Raw genomic sequence first — 22789 nt, 5'->3', positions numbered from 1 at the left:
AAGCAATTTAGGAATGAAGAGGCTGTCAAAATTGCCTTCGACGAATTTATCAACACCCGACAGTTGGACTTCTACGAAACTGGCAAACATGCTCTTAAATCTCGCTGGGAGAAGTGTTTTGAATCGACTGGCACCTATTTTAATTAAATAAATAAATTTTTGTGAGCTTTACAGTCGTTTCAAATTTTAGTACCAAAACGGCCATTCCATTTGCAACAACCTAATATTATTACTTCATTTGAACAGATATCGTAGCGGTGAGTATTTTGAGGTTTAGATCCCATCTACCCCCATTTTTTGTAGATTTTTCGGATGTGTAGTTTCTGAGCACGGGTCCTTAAAGTAATTGACAACCTTCAGCCCCGTCACTCCTCTCTTTTGTAGACAATGTCAAAGCTAATACCTGTTTCGAAGACTAGTAATCCAGCCCTTCCATTTAATATCGCACGCTATGTTCGGCAAAAGAAAATTTTTGCATTAAACTTTTAGTGTATAGGGAACCCCTTAAAGTTCAACTTAGAGAGTGTAATTCACTGCATGTATGGGGTTCACAGTTCTCTCCGCTCTACAAAATTTCCTGTCAATTGATGTAGGCGCTTCTGAGAAAAGTGGATGTGACAGTCAGATAGCGAACCGATTTTAATAAAGTTTTCAACAAAACTTTAAAAAGAGGACTGCCGAGGGACGCTTCTTTGGAGAACATCTACAGTGACACGAGGCGTTTTTAAAAGACTTGCTACTCTTCGAAATTGTCTCTTTCGAACATAGTAGAGAAATTGAACTCTCTACTATATTGCGTAGGTAGTTCTGCAGTTCCCGACTTGGATCACGTTCGTTTGAATGCTGTGTGTGCTGTGCTTCATGGTATGGGATGGTAACTAGATCGGTAATTCGAACATTCTGCTGTACTAACCATATTGGAGTGCCAATCAGATGATGTTTCACTCTCCTTAATAACGCGATGGAGGAATTGTCAGCCAGAGGGTGTTCCTCCTCCTTAGCAGCACTATTGAAGAATTTGCTGAACATGAGTATTGGGCCTCAGCTATTCCCTTTCTGGAGCTTAGCTGCGATGTCGTCAAGTCCTCTTGCTTTTCCTGGTTTAACTTCTGTGCTTTTGCAACTTCTATGTAGGTGGCCAAGTGTAGTTGTCCCAAATGTTGTCAGTGGTTCTGGAAGCAGAGGATTTCCGCCATCTGTCTGTCTTTGTCGGTACGCAAAAGACCGTTCCTTTCTTTTAAGGCAGCAGAAGTGTATGTTATTATGTGTGCCTCTGCTGTAAAATTTTGGCAAATCTCTCGAGTAATAGCAAACGTTTTCTTTGTTGCACGGCTCATATTTTTGCAAATTTTCCAATTGGTACTTTATCTACGAGAGACATGTCGTTCCCGAGCCAAGTATCAAAGTTGATGAACCACTTACCTGGCTTGGTGACTCCAAGGGTTACATGGGCCGCTTCTGGATCTTGGTTTTAGCTTGATATCACGTTTTTTTGTGACTTGATTTGCAAGACAACAATCAATGGGCGGTGTTGAGTTGCGCTGGTCCACAGTGACGAGGATAAAATGGTACGTCCTATGAGCATAAGGTCAATTTGCGTCTTACTATTCCAACTATAAAATGTCGGAAGATGAGATTATCGTTTAATAAACGACGTGTTGACAAATGGAGGGTGTGAATGTCCCCAAAATCGATTATATGTTCGCCATCCTCATCTGTTCCCTGCCACCTGTTGCTATCTGCCTTTTCACCGACATGACCATTAGTTGGCCATCAAATCATCCGACTTCTTTTAGTCGTCCACGCAACAAGAAGTCTTGTTCAATACTCGACGACACCAGGGTCCCTCCTGCCACATCGAATGATCTTAACGCCTAAGCATTTCCCCGAGGCTTTTTATTTAACGCGTACATGTTTTTAGCGACAACGAATACGTTTTGTCGGCCAGTCATGGGACCTGTCACCAAAAGAGATCAGGTAGAATTTTGCATAGTCGAGTGACTTCATCTATACTTTATTTATCTCTTTCTATAATGTTAGCTTTTTGTTTTTATCTTCCTGCGGATTGTATGAACCCTAAATAACATGGTGGAGTTTTTGACATTCCAATCACGAGAGAGGATGACAATTTGACTTTTAAAAATCATCTACCTGAATGCATTGGGTTTATCACAGAAAGGTCTTTCCATATTGGAACTCGGAGTCGGAGTGTAGTATTGTGCCATTGGGATGCTTCTTACTCTGCAACTGCATCTTAAAGTGAATACCTTGGATAAATGCTATTCTTAGATTATAAAGGCGTGCCTACCGGGTGCCATTTAACAGCCCGATATTAAATTTGGTTAAAACAGGCTTTCTAGAAAGCAAAAGCACAATTTTACTTGTGGAAAAAAGTCTCGCTCTTTTATTACTTCGCTTAAACTCAGAATATGTTGCTGATTAAATTTTAGCTGAAATTATGCTAAAGAAATACTACGGGGTCCTGGACAAAATTGTGGGGGAGCGCGCTTGCATCCGAAAAACCAATTCTTGTTGGGCAGTCAAAATTTGCAGCCGTAGATGGAGAGTTCGAAATTTGTAAGTTGTATTGCAAATTTGATTGGGTATGGGTTCGTTTCGTGACTATAACAGATCATCTGCAAAACCAATAACTACCCCTTCCTCTGGATTTCCAGAACCTTCCATTACTTTTCACAGATCTTTCTATGGAAAATTAAAGTTCCTACTATAATAATGTATTCATTCGGCCCTTTGTCCTTTTCTTATCATTCAAGCTTTATTGTTTAGGATAAGTGAGGGATCCTGAGTCCACATCCACTTGATGCCTCAATCAATGCCTTGATGCATCAATCACGCGAATTATATCCAAGTGAAACCGCCAATAGTTTGCGCCTAAGCTAGGCTAAAGCTAAATTATTGTTCATGATAAGTGAGGAATCCTAAGTCCACATCCACTTCATGTTGGACCGGACCAAATGGAGAGCAACTTACTCTTTTTGGTCCACGGATCCCTCGTTTGGGGCATGGCATCCAAGCATTCAAAAAATATAGGATAAACGATTTCGTCCAGGGCAGAGGCAATTCGTCAGTGGATGTGGACTTAGGATCCTCCACTTATCCTAAACAATAATTTAGCTTTAGCCTAGCTTAGGCTCAAACTATTGGCAGTTTCACTTGGATATAATTCGCACCCTTGGTGTGTTTTTCCAAATATATAAAGGAACGTTTTCCATCTGTTGCTACTCACGGTCACACTGCTCACAGGGCGGAGGTGAGGCAGCGTCTGACGAGTTGGCTCTGCCCTGGACGAAACCGTTTGTCCTATATCCATTCAAGTTTGCCTTGCAAGTGTTTTCTAAATAAAAGCACCAAGCATCTTCAAACATCCAATTTCGCCAAAGTGACCCTAGTCGAGCTCCAGCTGACCAAAGTAAAGAGATGACTGGCGTCTATCATTACCATTGCGTCAGTTGTCGTATGCCATCGCACCTGAAGCTGAATTCACCACCAAGTTACCGCATTGACGATAGAAAGGGGTTGCCGAAATTCATATCACTACTTTGAGAGGTCACCGGTTTCTTCAAACAATAGCAGCTTTTTTTATTTTACTCTCTTCATCTCTCCAAAGAACTGATGTTTGTTTTTTTTCGCATTGGTTGGTTAGCACACAAATTGAAAGCGCTACTGAACCAACCGTCACGCATTTCTATCTTTCTTTCTTGGTCACTACCTTTTTCCTAGGCTAACTGAAAATATATTCTTCTCAGAAATCCTGGTGTATCAGATGAAAGCCTAATGGTTACCCGTCAGAACTTGTTCTCGGAAACGAAACACTGGCATGCAATACGTCGACCGGTGACTCGCATACCACACACCACAAAGGTTTCGAGGGCGTTTATCTACTGGTTACCCTATTCCACGGGGAAATTAACAGCAAATATTTTAGGGTCTTGCAAAAATATTTTTTTATTTTTCGAAATGAAGAAAATACGATTTTAATAAGCTGTAAATGCTCGGGCTGTTTAGCGATAGGCGTACGCATAGTCGCTGACGGTATTTTTGTGGCTTCTACGACGAGACCTCGTTTAAGCGATTCGATATTTGAATGTATTTCGCTCTAAAATGTCTTGTAATTTCAGCGGATTCAGGTCGGGGCTTTTTGGCGTACAATTTTCACCATGGATAAATGCTGAAACCAGCGAAGAAAGTATCATTGGGTGACTTGACTACTGGTCAGCTTCTTCGTAAATTTTAACGGTGGCATTGACTCCGGGAGTGCAGAAATAGATATAAATGACACGTGTGGCTCTGTCTTTGGCATCATATGATAACCGCGCCTATACACCGATTATTCTGCTTGTTGTATTTTTATTCGACCGTAAACATTTTTTCATCTCTGAAGAAGATTTATTTGAAACAAACTTTTGCCGGCTCTGAAACGCTACAGTCGCAGAGGAACGATGTGGCCATTGTATTGTTTGTAGGCGTCTAGTCTCAGATTTTCGCTCAGAATGCGGGAAATGGTTTGTGGAAATAATTTCATATCACTCGCTATGGCTACGACAAGGGTTTCGATTAATTGTCGACCGTTCCGCTTCCAGAAGAGTGCGAGTGACCGGCTTTAGGGCGATTAACAACGCCTGTCTCTTCGTAACGACATTTAACACGAAAAATCAACCGTTTGTTCACTTTAAGCGGTTCTAACAATGAGTATATCTTAAGCCTGCCGTCCACGTAGAGTTCGGCCAATCAGTTACGTCAGAACATTCTGCATTTGACCGGCGGCCGAAACGTAGATGGGAGGCTCTGGTCTGCCGATGATTGAATCAAAAATGATTCAGCCAACCGGGCAGACATGTTTGGAACTCCAGAACTCCAGACATCCCCATTTTGCGCCGAGGTCTACCAATTCGATATCCCTAAAAGCTGTCTGGCGTCCTGATCTGCTCCATCTCAGGCGGGGTCTGCCTCGTCTTCTTTTTCTACCATTGATATTGCCCTTATAGACTTTCCGGGTGGGATCATCTTCATCTATACGGATTAAGTGACCCACCCAATGCAGCCTATTTAGCCGGATTTAATCCACAACCTTACAGTCATGGTATTGCTCATAGATTTTGTCGTTATGTAGGCTAGGGAATCGTCCATCCTCATGTAGGGGGCTAAAAATTCTTCAGAGTATTCTTCTCCCAAACGCGGCCAACACGTCGCAGTTTTTTTTTGTTAAGAACGCAAGTCTACGAGAAATATACAAGGACTGGCAAGATCATAGTCTTGTACAGTAAGAGCTTTGACCCTAGGTTCAGACTTTTCGAACAAAACAGGTTTTGTAAGCTGAAATAGGCTCTGTTGGCTGCCAACAACCGTGTGCGGATTTCATTGTGCTAGCTGTTATCGGTTGTGATTTTCGATCCTAGATAGGAGAAGGGGTTGATCTTCCCATGATGTTAATATCATTAGCGTAGGCCAGTAGTTGGGTGGACCTGAAGAGCATTGACATCGGCATCGCGAATGACTTTCTCCACGGTCAGGTTAAAGAGGACGCATTATTGGGCTTTCCCTTGTTTTTGAATGAAAATTGGTACAACTGAGGGCAATATTCCAACAGTTTTTCCATCGCTTGTCGCAGGCGGAAATCTGACCTGTTGCTGATTTGCCTGCAGTGAAGCCTCTTTGGTATGAGCCAATGATGTTTTGAGCGTATGGAGCTATCCGGCCTGGCAAGATAGCGATGGCGTACCTAGCAATCACTTAAGGTGAATTACTGATCATCCGCAGTAGAATATGCAACGACAATGCTCCGGACCTGGGCGGCATAATGAAAAAAAAACAAGCTGCCAGCGAAGTCTGAATGCTGAGTTTATCGAGGCGATTATCTTCGAGGGACATTTTTCATGCCATCAAACTTCTAGACAGTCCATTTTGACCAGTAAATACATATTATTTTTTAGAGATAATATGTTAGAGCGGGTTCTTAGATCTACCTAGCTGCTGTTATTGACAGATATCTAGAAGAGAGAAGGTTTCAGTATGACACCAATGGCAAACCCAAAGGGTACGTTGCCTACATGAGTACGCAAAGGGCTCCGCCCTGGGCCTACTGCTGTACAGCATCATGTAAAATTATAATAGGGTTATAAGCTTTGCCCAACCCCCAATCGGATCACCAGTTAAAACAATTTGTCCCAGTTTTAGGCCCAGGAGGCTTGCCTTCATACCTTCTCTGTTCGCATTTTTTCATAAAGAAAAAGGGTCCTGTCGTTCACAATGTGGAGGTGAAGGATTGATAGCCGAGCTACCACTATTGGTTCAGCAGGCGTTTCCAATACCAATCTATGTTTTGCCGAAGGCAAAGCGTGCAATGTTCACCAACATATTTTCTGTTCCTTGAATTTGCTTGTGGCAGGCATCCATACAATATTTGACGCTAATGAAATCGGCCTGCTTTCACTGATAACAGTTATCAGTAAAGTTATTTCTACATAGATGTTCTTAAGTCAGAGCTAGGAGGTAGCTACCTCATTAAAACTTTTCACTTCCACTTCCAACTTTTATATTCATTTTATAAGAAAAAAAAAATGATATGAAAATGGTAAAATATTAAAAAAATATGGAAATAGGGATGTTTGGAGGATTTCTCTTGACTACTGTCGACAATTTGAAGCAAAGTCCTAGTAGAGCCTATTTGATCCTACTTCGTGAAATGAAGCCACTTTATTCCCGTTTTCTGTAGAAACGGCAGCAATTAAAGATTGCTAAGTACCTTGAAATAACACGGAATTCTAAGCTTAACACACACGTTCAAAAAGCCAATGGAAATTTTCTCGTACTATAAAAAAATTTGATAGAAAGTAGTAGGTTTTTGAAATTGATATTAATACTATTAGCTTCATTTTACAATTATAATATAAAATATTTCAAAATTTCTCTCGATTTACCATCTACGATTTCTTTGCGCTTCTTCCCTAAAAAACAAATTCTAATAAATCCATAATCTGAGAATGTTTCATACTTTCACCTGTATAAAAATTTGAAGGGAAAAGATTGATATGAAATTATTAATCTTATAATCCATTGGAAGAATACTTGCACTATTGAAAAGGTGTAGAACTTGATATTCTTTAGTAATAAACCCTGTTCCAGTTGGGAACATTATTGCCAAAAAAAGTAAGAGCATCAATCACCATTCAAGTAGTATAACTGCTTTTTGTCAATTTCCCACCCACATTAGGAAATTAATTGAATCAATTTGAAAAGGTGAAAGGCACCGAGTTCTCGAATTACGAATATTGAACTAAATTATTGAACAGTCGGGGATTTCTATTAAGGTGACGTGATTGTAACAAGGGACTTTAATTAGTTTTATGTCAAGTCGTTTTTCGAACCATTATTGAAATTGACGAAATCCATTTCAGCCCTCAATTAACATGGCGTGATGTTCAACACCTGACAGTCTTAACTTCCAAAAGGAATTCCCTCTTTGATGCGAAGAATCGATTTCACTGGACTATGAACGGAGTAGGATTGGAGTTCAATCACTTGTTTGGCTTTGGAGTACTGGACGCCGGGGCTATGGTAACGCTTGCAAAGCAATGGCGCACGGTTCCTGCCCGATATCATTGCGAAGCAGGATCTATACTTGAACCACAGTAATTATCACAGTAATTTTTCGCATAAAAATCCAACATTTCAATTATGTTACTTTTAGTCAAATTATGTCCGGCCGATCCTTGTTTCTTGAGATTAAAACAAACGCATGTAAGGGAACAGATACTGAGGTCAACTACTTGGAGCATGTGCAAGCGGTAATCACAGCGAATGCTAGCAGGCGCGGGGATTTGGAGCTGTTTCTCACATCACCAATGGGAACGAGGTGCTACAGGACTTCACTGATCAGTTGAACATAGTCAATTAATTATAGTACTTTTCAGCAGATCAATGATTCTAAGTCGCCGAGCGAACGACGATGATCATAGAGACGGGTTCACAAAATGGCCATTCATGACAACACACACATGGGGAGAATACCCACATGGTACTTGGAAGTTAGAGGTAAGTTAGACCAGTACTATCAGTATTTAGTATATTAATAGCTTTTGGGGTGGTAATTATTCGTTATTTATGCTACTCTGCACTTTATTTAGGGTGTTGAAATTTCAACTAATTTGCAGTTAGGGGTAGTTGGACAACTTTACTTTTCTTTTTTATTGTATAGTTTGTACGTTTCCTACAGATATATTGCAATGTTAAGGGAATTATCGTACTGAAAGTGGATTGCACCAATAAAGTTACGGTTTTATAGATATATTCATTGTACGGATGCTGCTTATACAACGTCAAAAATATCTCAATTCCAAATTCCCAACTTATACAATATTTTTCCTCTTTGTTTTTGACGACGTAATAAACTGACCCTATCAGATTTCCCTATTTATAATTTATATTCATATTTAATCTGCTGTTGTCCCCAATTCGAGAAGGCATGGAAAATTCTGTGGAGAACACATTGAATGGCATTCCAATGATAAATTTATGATGCAGGATGGATCCATATGTAATTTTAATGACTCTAGTAAGCAGCAGTGGATGGGTTTTTCTTCAATATTCTGTAATATTGTAACCCTGAAGTTTTTTCTTGGGTGTAAGGCGCAACGGTTGAATTCTATTTTTTGGTAAAAAGTTAAAGCCATCATCTGCAGAGATGTTCTTAAGTGAAGGTTGACGTGATTTGGCGGAATGATTTTATTCTACATTTTATTCATGCGAAATACTATGTATTTTATGCTTTTTGGATCAATTCAATCACAGTCTCAGCTTCGTAGGCGTTCCTATTCAATATGATGGATGATGACCAGAATGAAGGCAAAACGTCCCCCCGAACATGCACTCTTATCTTGTTTATCTATTTAGTTAAATATTTCCTTTTTTATAAAAATGTCCAACCAGTTTGAATAATATTATTTTAAACTAATAATAATGGGGAATCAAAGATTTGTTTTCAATCACTAGAGGAATCTCTTAGGCTGTAAGTCGTAGTATGACAATGGTAGGAAATCAAAAGGCGATATCATTCAGGCTAGTAAACAGGAGGGACATAAAGCAAATATCGATGAGTAGAGATTTTTATTAGTTAGACAAAAACTTCCATGAAAGGCGTCAGCAACAATTTGCAATTATTATGGACGGACACCCCATCGAATTCTTTAAAGGCACATGTCATCGGTTTGTAATCGAGTTGTTGCTCTCCAGCGTATCAAGTCGCCGTTATTTTGGCCGGCCATCTAGTCGCTTACCATCGATTTCGATGATCACATTGATCTTGGCAAGTGAATCCTTGTTAGTGCGAATTACGGTACCATACCATCGATGACGCCTTTTTAACAATTTTTTCACGATCGATGCGATATTAACCGCGATGTGATCAAGGCGTGTTACGCCATTCGCCCAACGTAAGATCTGCGTCTCTATGAACGCAAGGCGCCGTCCATTGTCGTTTATAGTCGACCAACACTCAGAACCATAGAGGGCGACTGGACGGACGACATTGTGGTAAATTTTAGATTTAATAGGTTCGTTAATACGTCGATCACAAAGAACACTAGTGGTGCGTGAAATAATTTCATAACGCAGTTTTCCATTGGCCGATAACATTGACCCAAAATATGTAAATCGCTCAGTTCTGGCAGGTCACTGCTACTGGCAGTGATAGTGGTGCCTGTTTCAAGGGGATTTGTTGTCAAAACTTCAAGATTCTTCAGATCAGAATCGGAGATCATGTTGCATGGGCTGATGATTCCATTTTTGGACAAGTTGCTCGAGATCATTTTTGCTGTTGCTGTTTTCCTAGCGTCTAAAACATCATCTGTATAATGCAGTGTATAGAGCGCTGAACTTTGAATGTCCCGTGTGACAGTGTCCATAACAAGAACAAAGAGGAGTGGTAGAGCATACTAGATGAGTTCGTTTGGAACACGCTCAAACGCTTTTTCCTGATTCAGAAATGCAGTGTAAAGAGGGCGATGCTTGCCAGGGTTTTACTCCATGAATGATCGCGCAGTCATGAAACCCAACTTAATTCACGGTTATCTGAATTATTTTGCGAATACTTTTGTCAAGAATGCGTTGAAAAATGTTCATGGTTTTGGAAAGTAACCGGACCGGCCGGTAATTTGAACATTCTGCTGGACTACTTTTCTTTTTCAATATTGGAGTTGTGGTACTTTCTTTCCAGTTAGATGGTGTTCTGCTTTCTTAAATAAAGCGATTAACGAAATCACTGAGCCGCAGTGTTGGGGCCAGCTCTTCAGTTGTCAAAGTTCAGATGCAATGTCGTCAGATCCTGTTGTTTTCCCCGATTTCATTCGTTTTATTGCTTCCTCGACTTCAGTAGTGCTAACAGTTGGAGTTGCTCTAAATGTCGGCAATGATTGCGGAAGTTTAAGATCAAGAGAAAGAGAACAAATTCATCCTTTGAAACCTGCCATGTATTCGTCGCGGATCGACGGTTAGTAAGCAAAGTGCCTTTCTTGTCATTAACGCAACAGAAGTGTTCGATATCCTGTGTGGTTTGATGTCGGCTTTTGGCAGGTCGATACAGATCTCTTTCGCCATCCCGAATGTCTAGTTTATTGTAAAGATCTTTGGAATGGACCGTTCGGGTGATAGTGATCGTTTTCTTTCTTTCCCGGCTTGCGTTCTTGTAAATTATGAGATTGTAGTCGATTTGTGTTTCACTGTTCCCACTATTAAATGTAGGAAGATGAGACAATCGTTTTATGAACCATGTATTCGCAAGTCCAAGGCGGGTGTCCGCGAAATTACTCCCCATCCTCTTTGCGCGCACCAAACCCTTTTCCTCATGACAGCTGTTTTCCTTTTCACCAACACTACCATGAAGGTCGGTTGCAATGATGATATAGTCATCAACAGGCACGCTGCAGGTCTTTGCATCGAGAAATTGCCAGCCGCCAGGCAACAGGTTGGCCTATCTGAGGTGGCAATGCCAACACCACATTGAGTGTGTGGGCTAACAAAATAGAGAGGTTTGTAACTATTTTTACTGCGTTCGCGTTCTATGTCGCAGCTTTTGGCACCGGACCATCAAGTTGCTTGTAGACCGCCAATATCAATGAGTTTATTTCGAAGGGCTCTTGCAAGTTCCGTGCCTTTCCATTGAGGGTACCAATATTTATGCGTAGACATGTATTGGCTTTGCTCGGACTAACTTTCTTACATTATTACCGGGCATAATACCATGATCTGCTCGCCTGCTTTTCCAAATCCAGACCCATTTGCCCAAGGTCTATGACTCGATGAATAAGCAAGTAGATGGCATCAGCATAGAACGTTGTTTTTTCCTTTTTTCTTTTTTTCATCGATAACGAGAAGAAAAATTATTGGAGTCAGAATGCAGCTCTGGTAGACTTTGCTTAAGAGTTCAAATTTTTTCGAGACATTATCTCAGAGGACCATAACATATTACGCGGTCATATCACGTTTAAATAATATTTTTATTTTCGCCGGAATGCTCCTACTCATAACATAAATTGTTCCAGACACATATTGTCGTTGTCGAATGCTATTCCAAAATCTATGAAAAGCAGATGGAGCGATGATTTGGACTTCGTATACGGTTTCATAATGATCCGGTTAAAGTGGTCAGCACAGGAGGATAAATTTCAGAAGCCATTTAGGTCCTTGTCCATCCAGTTTTCGTGATGTTCCTTGATCTTTTCTAGGATTGTTTTACCTATTATCTTTGCAACAACAAGGGAACATTATCGCAAGGAGACAATAAAAACCGCGCTTTCAGTCCGCTTGAGGCCATTCATGGCTGAGGTGATTTTGCTGATCGGTGTTTTTAGAAATGTTGCGTATGCTCATATTACAGTATCTTGCCAAATCACTCACAAAATGGAACCTCACTGGATGTTATATGATTGATTATGGCGGTGAAGTTTTTTTTTCTTTCCTCTTCTCCGGTTACCTGTTATCGTGGATAAGACTCCTACCGTTAACTCACAGGTCCATCGCAATGCTTTCGAACATCTGCAAGATCTTTCCTGTTGTGGTGAACAGTAGCGAAATTGGTATTATTTGCGGCAGCTTGTGCTTCCCTGAACAACAGATTGATAGAATTATTATTTTTGTCGTCGTGCACGCTATATTACGCTTCTCCTACTTTGTCGCGGTAAAAAAAATTTAAAGCGTGGTGCTTACCCCAGTCGAAACCATCAATAGAGCTCTGAGCTCCATACTTTCCCTGGTCTTCATTCACCTTTTCATAGTCAGGCAGTTTTAGCCATGACCGAATACTTCCCCTGTAAGAAACGTCACAATACATTTGATGGCGGCCCAGTCCACTTGAATATTCTCGTGCAGGTTGTTCAGAGATTGTGGTGTTTAACCTGCAAAAAATGTTCACGACCGATATACAATGGCCAGATTCGGAAAATGGGTCGTATTGAACTTGAGAGTTGTTAGGTACCTTTAGAGGTCGATTGCTAAATCTTCTGCTGATCGCGAAGTTGTACAAGAATAAAATTATTTCACGGTTGTGTCTATGATCAGTAAGACCATGACATCTCATCACATACCCGAGCAAGATCTCATCAAAGCCCATCTTACAGTTCAAATCGTTTATTTCCTTTTCGTTGGCGCGCACCGCCTCAGAATTGTAACGCAGACAACAAAATTTCGCAGTCATAAGAAAATGACCCTCAAGTCAGAAGAGCGTACCTTACAATACTTGTCAGCAAGCTTACCATAACACGACATTTTAGTCCCGCAAAAGGGAAAGGGAGTACTCTCCGGATTCCCCATCTCACTGGATTTAAGACCAGAATCGCGGGACTTTCCGCTTAAGGTATAGAAAACAAGTATTCTGAGGGTCCTCACTAATGTTGTCAAAGTCGGCAAAACCATTTCGAAATTTGCAGGTCACTAGTCCACCAATTTCAATCCCATTGGGTCGCCTCTTATGAGCAGTGGATACTCTGAGTGAATTTTTTCAACAGTAGATCAAAGGGTGAGCCAACAACTCCGCGGATAAGTTATCCTATGATTATTTTAGCTTCCGATTTCTTGTGGTTGCGTCTCAATGAAAAAATCATCAGCATCAGCGTTAGAGCGCCCACAAACGGCAAACCAAGTTGGTGACCAAGTTTGCGGCTCGTTTGCCACAGACACAGCAACCGACCGGCAACTTCATTTCGTTGCGAGATCTCGACGAGTGCACATCATCGCGCGGAATCAATAGCGCAGTTTACAACCACCGAGTTTGTGCGGCAAGCCGTTAAACATTTTTTTTAATCCGAAAGGGCAATATAATTAAAGCAATGGATTTCACGCTGATCCTTCATGAGTAGCTCAGAGTGTACTGCGTCAGTGGTTCTACAGTTTTTAACGAATCACTCTCAGTTATCGGTAACTTGAATAATGTCATTTCGGGAAAATGCGTTTAAATCTTCATGACATCAAATCCGATGGTAATTTGAAAACTTCGTCTTTATTTTTTCATACTGGAACGTTTGTGGTTCCTCGTCAATTAAATGGTGCTCTACCATCTTCAGCTTGTCCGAGATCTGATTGCTGATATCGAGAGTTGTACAGGTTCTTCGAACCCACCTCCAACTTTGAGCAATCGAGTTGAAGTACAGGTACATATACAATATTTGGAGCAGAGTTCTTTGAAGAAATCTATTGAGAACATGCTTTCTACTTCAGTGCAAAATCTCCACTTAGTCTACGAAAGGAGAGTACGGTCACTCCCATAATGAAAGAAACTTGAAACCTGGCTATGACCAGTCTGACCATGCTATTTTGCATAATTCCTCAGAAAGCGAAAAAAGATGGTTCGTCAGAAGGAAACTTCTGCCACAAAAAAAAGTACAGGCTGAATTTTCCCTGACAGAACCGTTTCTTCCACTCCTAAACTTGTTATGTAACCGCAGCTGGTCTAATGTCGGTATGTGGAAATAATCCATGCAGACTGACTTAGAAACCACCTTTGCATCATTTAATTAGCTTAACATCATCCTGGTTGAAGTATATGGAGAGACTGGTTGAGCATCACCCGCTAAATTAAAACCAACATCCTTACCAACGTGGAAAGTCCTGTGAGTCTGCTCTTCATTCTGTGGTTTTCAGGATAGAGGACGAAACTCTGAAAGGTGACAACGTGAGAAGTTTGTGATGCCGCCGGAGAGTCTTGGCTGGTGTTGATCTTTCTCTGATAACAGACACAACAAAAAACTTTTGGAAAGGAGGTATGGCATCGCTGCTTCAGTGGATGTGAGACTCACGGAACATTGTAAGAGATATTGGGAGAACTGAATCCGGTTCTTATAACGCCTTTTGATTCTCGGATCCTCTCCCAACTATTTCGCAGAAGATCTAAACTTACTTAAACGTTTGGTTTAGATGGACTCTCATTGCATCTTCCAGCGGAAATCTTGCGGTTCATAAAGAATTTGGATATACTGTTAAATGTGGACGTCGAGTACAAAGAATCACTGGGTACTCCGAATCTACGTCTATTCCCCCTCCTACACATTCTAAACTGATAGGTTCAAAGGGGAAGAATAGCTTCTTCGAAAAAGATGCGTTTGATTTGCTGATAAATTATGTCGGTACGAATCAAGGATCAGCTGAAAATTTGCCCGAATAATTAATCCAGGCTATTGTCAACACCTTTAATGGAGCATTGCTGAATAGAGTAGGCAGCAGTGATCAATGCTCGCCTTGGTACGATGAAATAAAGGGCAAAACGCCCTCATGTCCGAAAAATCGTTCATCCATCGAGAGGAAGACTTCACTTTTAAGAGCAACTCCCCGGATTTAAGGAACTGAGGTACGACCTGCAGGAAGCGATTAGAGAAAGTCAAAGTATAAACTTTAAAAATCGTTAGAATTAAGCTGTCGTAAAACACTGGGCCGAGCCTGCACAATATTGATGTCTAAAATAGAGAAGGAGAATAGACCGCAGGTAACCTGTCTGATAATGCTGAAATCAAGAGTGGAGACATTGTTCCCGCATTGAACATCGTGATGGAAGTAATTGGAGCAGCCAATCCAGACATCTTTTCTCGTATCACCAAAGACGAGTTGCTCAAAGTGTTTAAGAAAGTATGCGGCAGGAAAGGGCAGTGATCGGATGGTATTCAGAACAATACAGTAAAAGCTGACATCTGCAAAAGAGTAGATATGTTTATACAAACTTTGCAAAATTTCCACGACGAAGGGATGTTTCCTGAAAAATGACCAAAAAGGGACAAACAAATCGGTGATTCCTCCTCATATCGTCAAATGGGGCAGAATACGATGCTCGATGCAGCTGAACATGAAAGAGTTCTATCTGATATGTAGATTGGATTCAAGAAAGAACGCCCCATCGTTAAGGAGGTCATGCCGTGTGGAATTGGATAAAAAGACAAATGCGAATTTTGATCATATATTTACTTATGTCTTGAGCATGCGTAGTATTTTTCCAGATGGTGTAGTTCATTATTGAGATACAGAGCAACTTATACAATCATCTCCAAAAAAAAGTGTTTCTTGCTCTCACCCTGTGATCATCTTAAAGAAAAAATGTAAACGGCATTTTAACGTGCGCACTTAATATGCGGATAGTCCGTAAACTAGGATTTTTAAAACAACTGAATGCTAAATTTTTGGTGCCTTGTTAAACTTTTTTTGTAAAATTCGGTGTTTACATGCAGTTTCGCGAAAATCTTAACTGACTATTATATTAATCCGCTATACCTAGTCCATAAACCTTAGGTTTCTTGAAGAAACACAAGTAAAGCATTGCCTTCAATTCTGGTTATTTTAGCGAAGTCATTCGAAAGTCGTTTCCTCGGATCCGACACACAGGATTACCCTCTCAATGTAGTAAAAGTGGAGGTAGACATGGCAGCTGCTGATATGGTCGCGGGAATCAAAAAAATACTGAGCGCTACTCACGTTCGATGTGAAGAATGCTTCCACCTCGGGAATATAGCCGCCCATCGAAACGTCGCTCCGCGCTACCTGAGAAGCCCAGTGGGTAGTTACTTCATCGACAGGAAACTGAAATACAACATCTAGGAGGCGTCCCTCAGGGATCGGTGACTAGTCTATTTTTGTATCCAGTCTAAGCCTACCTTAACAAGGAACTCCAGCATCCTGGTTTTTCGCCGAGGTCCGCCAATTCGGTATTCTTAAAAGCTGTCTAGCGCCTTGGTCTATGGCATCGCCCCATCTGAGGCAGGGTTTTCCACATCATCTTTTTCTACCATAGTTATTGGCGGGGCTGGATTTCCTTCACCCAAGAGGATTAAATAATTCGACCATCATAATGTGTTGGGCCAGATTTTGTCCACAACCAGACGATCATGGCATCGCTCATAAATTTCGTCGTAATATAGGAGGATTCTTCTCTCGAACGCGTCTAAGAGTTCGTAATTTCTCTTGCTTAGAACCCAGTCCTCCGCTAAATATATGAAGACTAGCAAGATGATTATCTTGTACATTAACAGCTTTGAACCTATGGTGAGAAGTTTCGAACATAACAGTTGAAATAGGTTCTGTTTCCTGCCAGCTTCCATGCGTGGGATATTTTCGTCGTAGCTGTCATCGGTTGTGATTTTCGGTCCTAGATTAGTGAAATTATCTATGGTTTCAAAGTTGTATTCTTCTATCTTTGTCTTTCTCAATCGACTAGTGTTATTTGTTGGTGTTTTTCTCGATTTTGGTGCTGATTTTGCCGCCATGTATTACGTCTCGGTTCTTCTTCTGCCCCCGATTATCGCCGGCACGATCTGGAGGGAAGCAATTTTTACATCTCGGACTGTTCTTCCAATGGTGTTGGTATCGTCAGCATAGGTCTGTAATTGGGTGGACTTGAAGAGGAATTTATCTCTTGCATTTACATCAGCATCACGGACCACATTTCTGGATCCAGGTTAAAAAGAATGCATGATAAGGGACTCCATTGCTTTAGGCCGTTGCTAGTGTTGAATGGGCCCGAGAATGGGCCTTTTATCTAGCCTCGCACATTGGTGAGCATCCACCTAGTCAGTTTTATTAATTTCGTCAGGATTCCGAATTCCCTCATGAACGTGTACAGCTTTGCCTTGGCTATGCTACCATAGGGGGCCTTGCAATCGATGAAAAGATCGTGCAACTAATGGCCATATTTCAACAGTTTTTCCATTGCCTGTTGGAGAGAGAAAGTCTGCTTTGTTGCTGATTTGCCTGAAGTGAAGACTCCTCTTTGGTATGGGTCGATGATGTTCTGGGCGTATGGACTATCTGGCTGAGCTAGATAGCGAAGAATATTCTACAGAATATTTTATGGATGGTATTCAGAAACGTGATTCCTCTTTGCAAGCCATCAGGCATTGATTCACTGTCCTGCACCTTGAACATAAGTGGATGAACCACTTGGTGTAGTTAGGCTGAAATTCCATCGACACCTGGCGACTTATGATCCTTAAGCCGATGAATTGCATGAACTGCGTCTTTCACGCTTGTGACAGGATTTGTTCGTCGTCTTCAATTTGCGCAACGTTCGATTCGCCGATATTTCCAAAAACCAGGTTTTTTTCTCGATAGAATAAATATCGAGGTACATATGGCTTCATCCACTAGATTTGTTGTTCAAATTTCCGCACCTAGTGCGGTTGTTCCCAGGCTACCTTTTTCTGTCTATAAAGGCACTTCTCCACTCGACAAAGCTCGTGATAGGTGTCTGTTAATGCCAGCGTTCTTTGAGAGTGCATCATTGTCCGATATGCAACATTCTTCCGTTCTGTTGCCAGCTTACGTTCATCGTCGAACCAACCGTTATGACTATTTTTGCGTCTGGGACTAAATATGTTTATGGTTGATCGTACCAATGATATGGTTATTGCAGCATCCAGGCTTACAGGGGATTCTGTTGTTTCTTCAGTGTTCAATCTCACCTGATTATCAGAGGGGAATCTAGGCGGTGTTGTTGTTTGGGAACGCAGCACCATGCCAACAAGATAGTGATTCGAATCAATATTAGCACCTCTATATATTCATACATTCTTCAACGTTGAGAGGAGTACTCCCAACAACCATTTCCTGCTAATTGAATAATCTGCAGTTCGTTATCATTGGTGTTTTATTGTAAGCTATGGGAGCCGACGTAATGCCTGAATACGGGCTCCGTCTTTCCTCAGCTGCTAAAATCTCCAAGTAAGATTTTGACATTGCATCTGGGACAGGCTTCGTAATTCCGTCCTACTGCCTCATTGGAAGTATTCTCCAACTCTGTAGTCTCCTCTGAAGCAGTTAGTTAGGCTGGCATTTCGAAGTTTATAAGGTTTAGTAGAAAAGTTCTTGTTGTTGGTTCAGTAGGCCTTTCTCAGGTTTTATGCTCTATCGTGGGTACGATACTATGCAGGGTTGGTGGCAGAGCATATCCACTAGGTCGAGCTTCCAGCAAATCCAGCGATCCGCAAGATCTAAAGTTGGCTTGAAGCTACGTTCTAATGAACAAGCTGAGATAGCCTGGAATATAAATATGAGCTGCAAACCAGATAATAAGCAGCAACAAGACAGTAAAATGCCTGCGAGTAATGCTCGATAATCGACTTAGCTTTGAGGTGGATTTGGATTTGCAGAGAGAATATATATACATATGTCAGCAGAATATTGCTCTCCCAAATTATTAGCTCGGTCTTGCTCTGTACCGTTTCTGTATGGGCTGGCATTACAAATCAAGGAAATCAGAGCCAAGCCTGCCACGATCGTACAGGATATGCGCCGGAAAGGTGAGTGGCTTTCGAACGGTATCCGACCACGCGGCGTTAGTCATAGTTACAAATCTACACCTAAAGTAATGAAGACCGAGGAAAGAGCAACTTCAATCAGTCGGAGAGCTGTCAGGAAGTAGGTTCCAGTTAACGCACTTACGTTTAGTCACGACGAGGCTCCTGAATGAAGGACGAACAATATGCAATATTCTTTTAGGAATGCTTCGCGACGTGGAGGATCAACAGAAAGCGAACATTTTCTGCTACATTCATGCTGCAACCGAACCGCGGATGGCAAGATGTAGTGGAATTTGTAACAAACGTCCAAAAAGGGATTCGTAATGCAGAAATGGAGAGGCAAGCGATCGCCACCACAAGATTGAGCACAATTGCTAACCGGCCTCATTAAGTAATGACTCACGACAGTTCGATAGGGTGAACGGTAGAAGTGGTTTAGTATGTAAACGTCGATCTTCGTTCCGCGACTTTTGCACGCCAGCGGTATGCGCTGATGTCTTTCAAAGATTGCCCATCCATAGCTGAACGAAAACGAAAATGCTGGATTCATGTAGACTTAAACGATGTGGATTTACAGTCATTACTTCGGGGCTTGACGTATTTAGGGCGATGACATGGGATACACACATTTGGACAGGTTGTTGGTATAACTAAACGTGTTGACTTCTATTATTTGGATTTCAAAGAACTTTGTGATATCTGCGTTTTCATCGGCCTGTTTGGTCCTTGTGATTCGCGTCCTTATCAGAGTAGTGTTTGAAGTTTGGGTTTTTATATGGGGATTCACACGCTATGCAACTGCTATATATACAATATTTAAACTTTACTCTGTTTTCAGGCTCGATTCAATTCGCAGCAACCGCGAACCGGATGGTTAAAAGAATGGTCGTTAGTCTTACACGGCACGAAGGAACCACCCTACCGAGCTCTGTCCCCAGCATCACCTCACTCAAAGCTAGCCATAGTGAAGAAAGCGCATGAAGATCGGAAAATGAACAAGGATTCATAGGCTGTGTACTTCGGCATATTCAACTTAACGCTGTTTGTGTTCTTTTCATTGCTACTTTTTGCTCTATATCAATTTCTTTTTGTTTGTGTAAGCTGAAATACAGATATGTGTATATCCGTTGGGTAAACTCAGAAACAGAGTCAAGATCGAACAGATAAAGTTGTTCAGAAAATATCAGTTTGTGCACACTTTAGGACTTCCGTTACCATTGCATCCTTCTAGAGTTTTGTTCATGAATAAACGCACACTTTCAGAGAATATTAAAACTTAAAGAAAAACACAAAAAGAAGTAATTTGTAACCAATGAGGAAATTACACTAATAGCAAGAAACATGTAAACTTGTAAAGAAATGAAGAAAATATATTTTAGATGAAGATTTTTATATTGTTTTACTTTGTCTCTCTGTGAACAATGTTATATCTCTAAATGTAGTTCTATATTGTAGAATTTTCTCCATTCTCAAAGTGTATACATTTCTCATCTTATATATTTTTATCGAACGCGTATACAAGTAACTCTAAAGAAGCTTCAAGAATATACTGACCATACATAATCCATAACGTAGATGACGTTTTTCGGCAGCCTATGCTTTGCTAACATATAGAGCCATGTATGAAGCTCAACTGTTTCTCTCCCCTTATGTTTGGAATATCATTTTAAAGCGAAGCCAGCTCAGCGAATTGAATTTACTTTTTAACTCTTAGAAACAGTTTCTTTGGCTTTTATTGTAAATTGTGTTTTACCAGCCAAAACATCGTTTACTCAAGCGCAACTATGTGAAAATCCCTGAAACTAACAAAGTTAACTAACTTCTATGGTCTTCAAAATTCTATACAAAATCAGTAAATTTCAAAATTGTCTATTTAGAAATTCTAGTGTCAAATTAAAGTGCAAAATCTGTTTTAAATAATGAAAACACCAATTCCTCATTCAATGTTAAAAAGAGCTAGGATATTGCACTATAAGATCACATCCAAGCAGGACACGTAAAACATATTAAAAATAACAAAAAAAGGATGTAACTAGAGTATTAAAATATCACTGATGCAATTTTCAATTTAAGTAACAGGAAAATTTGGAAATTGCACACGTGATCATCAAGTGTAAAATATATCGAATAAATAAAAGTAAAAGTATTTTATTTAATAAGTATTACAACAAGAACTACTAAAACTATATCATTTAAAACAATCTAGAGAAATAAACGTGTATGTAAATGAAAGAAACTACTTCTACTTATCTGTATAAATGAACATATAACTACTATGTACTTAGAAAAGAACACTTATGTATGAATATGACAAAACGAGGAAAATCTGCATAAAATATAAATGAGATTTGAGATTATTATATACAGGAAAGAAAATGCAAACATATATGAATTAATTATAATTTAATCCAAGAAGAACTTGATTTACCGAGCAGGAGGAAGAGTCATCTTTTGAAGGGCAGAAGTATCTGTTACTGCTATCATATTATTATTGACAAAATATTTGAAATATATATATATAACATACTAATGCAACGTGAAAAGCAAATTTTCTTTTTATTTGAATTAATGGTACAACCATTTGTTTTAAAGTTATAGAAACTCTTAGTAAAGGTGAACCTCATTACACAAAATATATATTTAAAAAGAATGTTGACCACAAACGAGAAATAAAGCAAATTTTTATTTACAACGAGAAAAAAATTAAATAAACTTTTATTGCAAACATCCAAAGCAAGAAAAGTTTCATCACTGACAGTTTAGGAACATCAAAACTGGGTTTAGGTTTTACCTGAAAAATTTAAAAGGAGTTGATATCCAGCAACAGTTTTTCATCAGTTCTACTTTCATAACAGCATTGAGAGTAACCCTTGAATTCTAACCGTAAGATGCAACGTCCAGCATATCTGTGGGAGAAAATTCCATCCGGTTGGGCGAGAAGTATCGATATCACGGTGTCAGCTCATAACATGGTGGCTCTTTTTGGAGCGTGAAGTGGTTAAACGATATGATGTTCTCACATCAGAAGTGCATTGATTTCGTAACGGACGTAACACAATGGAACTTCCAACAACTCCATTCAGGAACCCAAGGAAGACAGATTGGGCTATGTACCAACGAGTGCTGATCGCCCTAGTTACAATATAATATGATTCCTCGGAGGCACACCAAATCCATTGCGAGTTTTCTACGCAGTGCACCACACCTCTGATCGAACTTGGATTTGGCAAAACAGAAAAGAAAAAACAAAGGCACTCCTTAACCAAGTTTCGAAGTTTTATTCAGCTAATGCCTAAAATCGTTGCAAAGAGGCCCAGAAAGCTCTGAGAAAGAGCATAAGATGGACTAGACGATCACTAGGAGACACTTTTATGAAAAGACTAAGTTACTATTGTTTGAAGTCGATTATTTAAAGAGCGGAGAATATACATATTAGTCTGGATGGCCCAGTGGTTAGAGCGCTGCGCTCTCACTGGGAAAGTCGCAGTTCAATTTTCACTGGTCGCAGCAATAAGTGCCAAGCTACTTAAGAGATAAAGCGCGCTGCTGGTGGTAGGCGGTGAAAGGTCAGTGGGAGAATCCGTCGAGAACTCCCCGCAACATCGAATACGTATGCACAATGGTGTATTCCCGCATGGTTTGAACTAGATTGTATGAGAGTCCCAGGACATCAAGGGAAGCCTTGATGGATTTAGGCACAATATCGATAGCTGACAATATTATAGGAACTATTATCACTTTTTCGAGCTGCCATATTTCTTCGATTTCCCGAGCCAGTGGCTCGTACCTCACCTTCTTGTCCACATATTTCCGTTCAATGTTGTTATTATTGGGGATAGCAACTCCAATAATATACGCGATGGGACTCGTCTTGTCAACTAACAGGCTTGTTGTGCGCTATGTGGTGATCAGTGAAAACTTGCCCAATTATCAAGTACAGCTTGCGACTCATACCAGTAAACCGTTCAAGTTCCCGTGATCACCTTGCGTACAACGTTGTGCCTGTA

The 22789-nt window shown here is 40.4% G+C and overlaps 1 protein-coding gene across 2 annotated transcripts in view; it reads left to right on the top strand.

The window, feature by feature from the left end:
- LOC119651742 (neuroendocrine convertase 2) overlaps positions 1–20172 on the top strand; it is a 247942-nt gene extending 227770 nt beyond the window's left edge. The window contains exons 9-12 of one of the 2 annotated variants that reach the window (XM_038055473.1): positions 7416–7649; positions 7709–7873; positions 7935–8052; positions 19621–20172. In XM_038055473.1, coding sequence (XP_037911401.1) covers positions 7416–7649; positions 7709–7873; positions 7935–8052; positions 19621–19791 — 688 coding nt within the window. In that variant the 3' untranslated portion in view covers positions 19792–20172. Of the gene's footprint in view, positions 1–7415; positions 7650–7708; positions 7874–7931; positions 8053–19620 lie in introns of both variants that reach the window. The other variant, XM_038055472.1, reaches the window with a different exon arrangement.
- Positions 20173–22789: the final 2617 nt, after the last annotated feature.

Source organism: Hermetia illucens, chromosome 3 (genome assembly GCF_905115235.1).
Source record: "Hermetia illucens chromosome 3, iHerIll2.2.curated.20191125, whole genome shotgun sequence".
Classification (NCBI taxonomy): Eukaryota; Metazoa; Arthropoda; class Insecta; order Diptera; family Stratiomyidae; genus Hermetia; species Hermetia illucens.
This window is presented reverse-complemented; position numbering and strand designations above follow the sequence as displayed.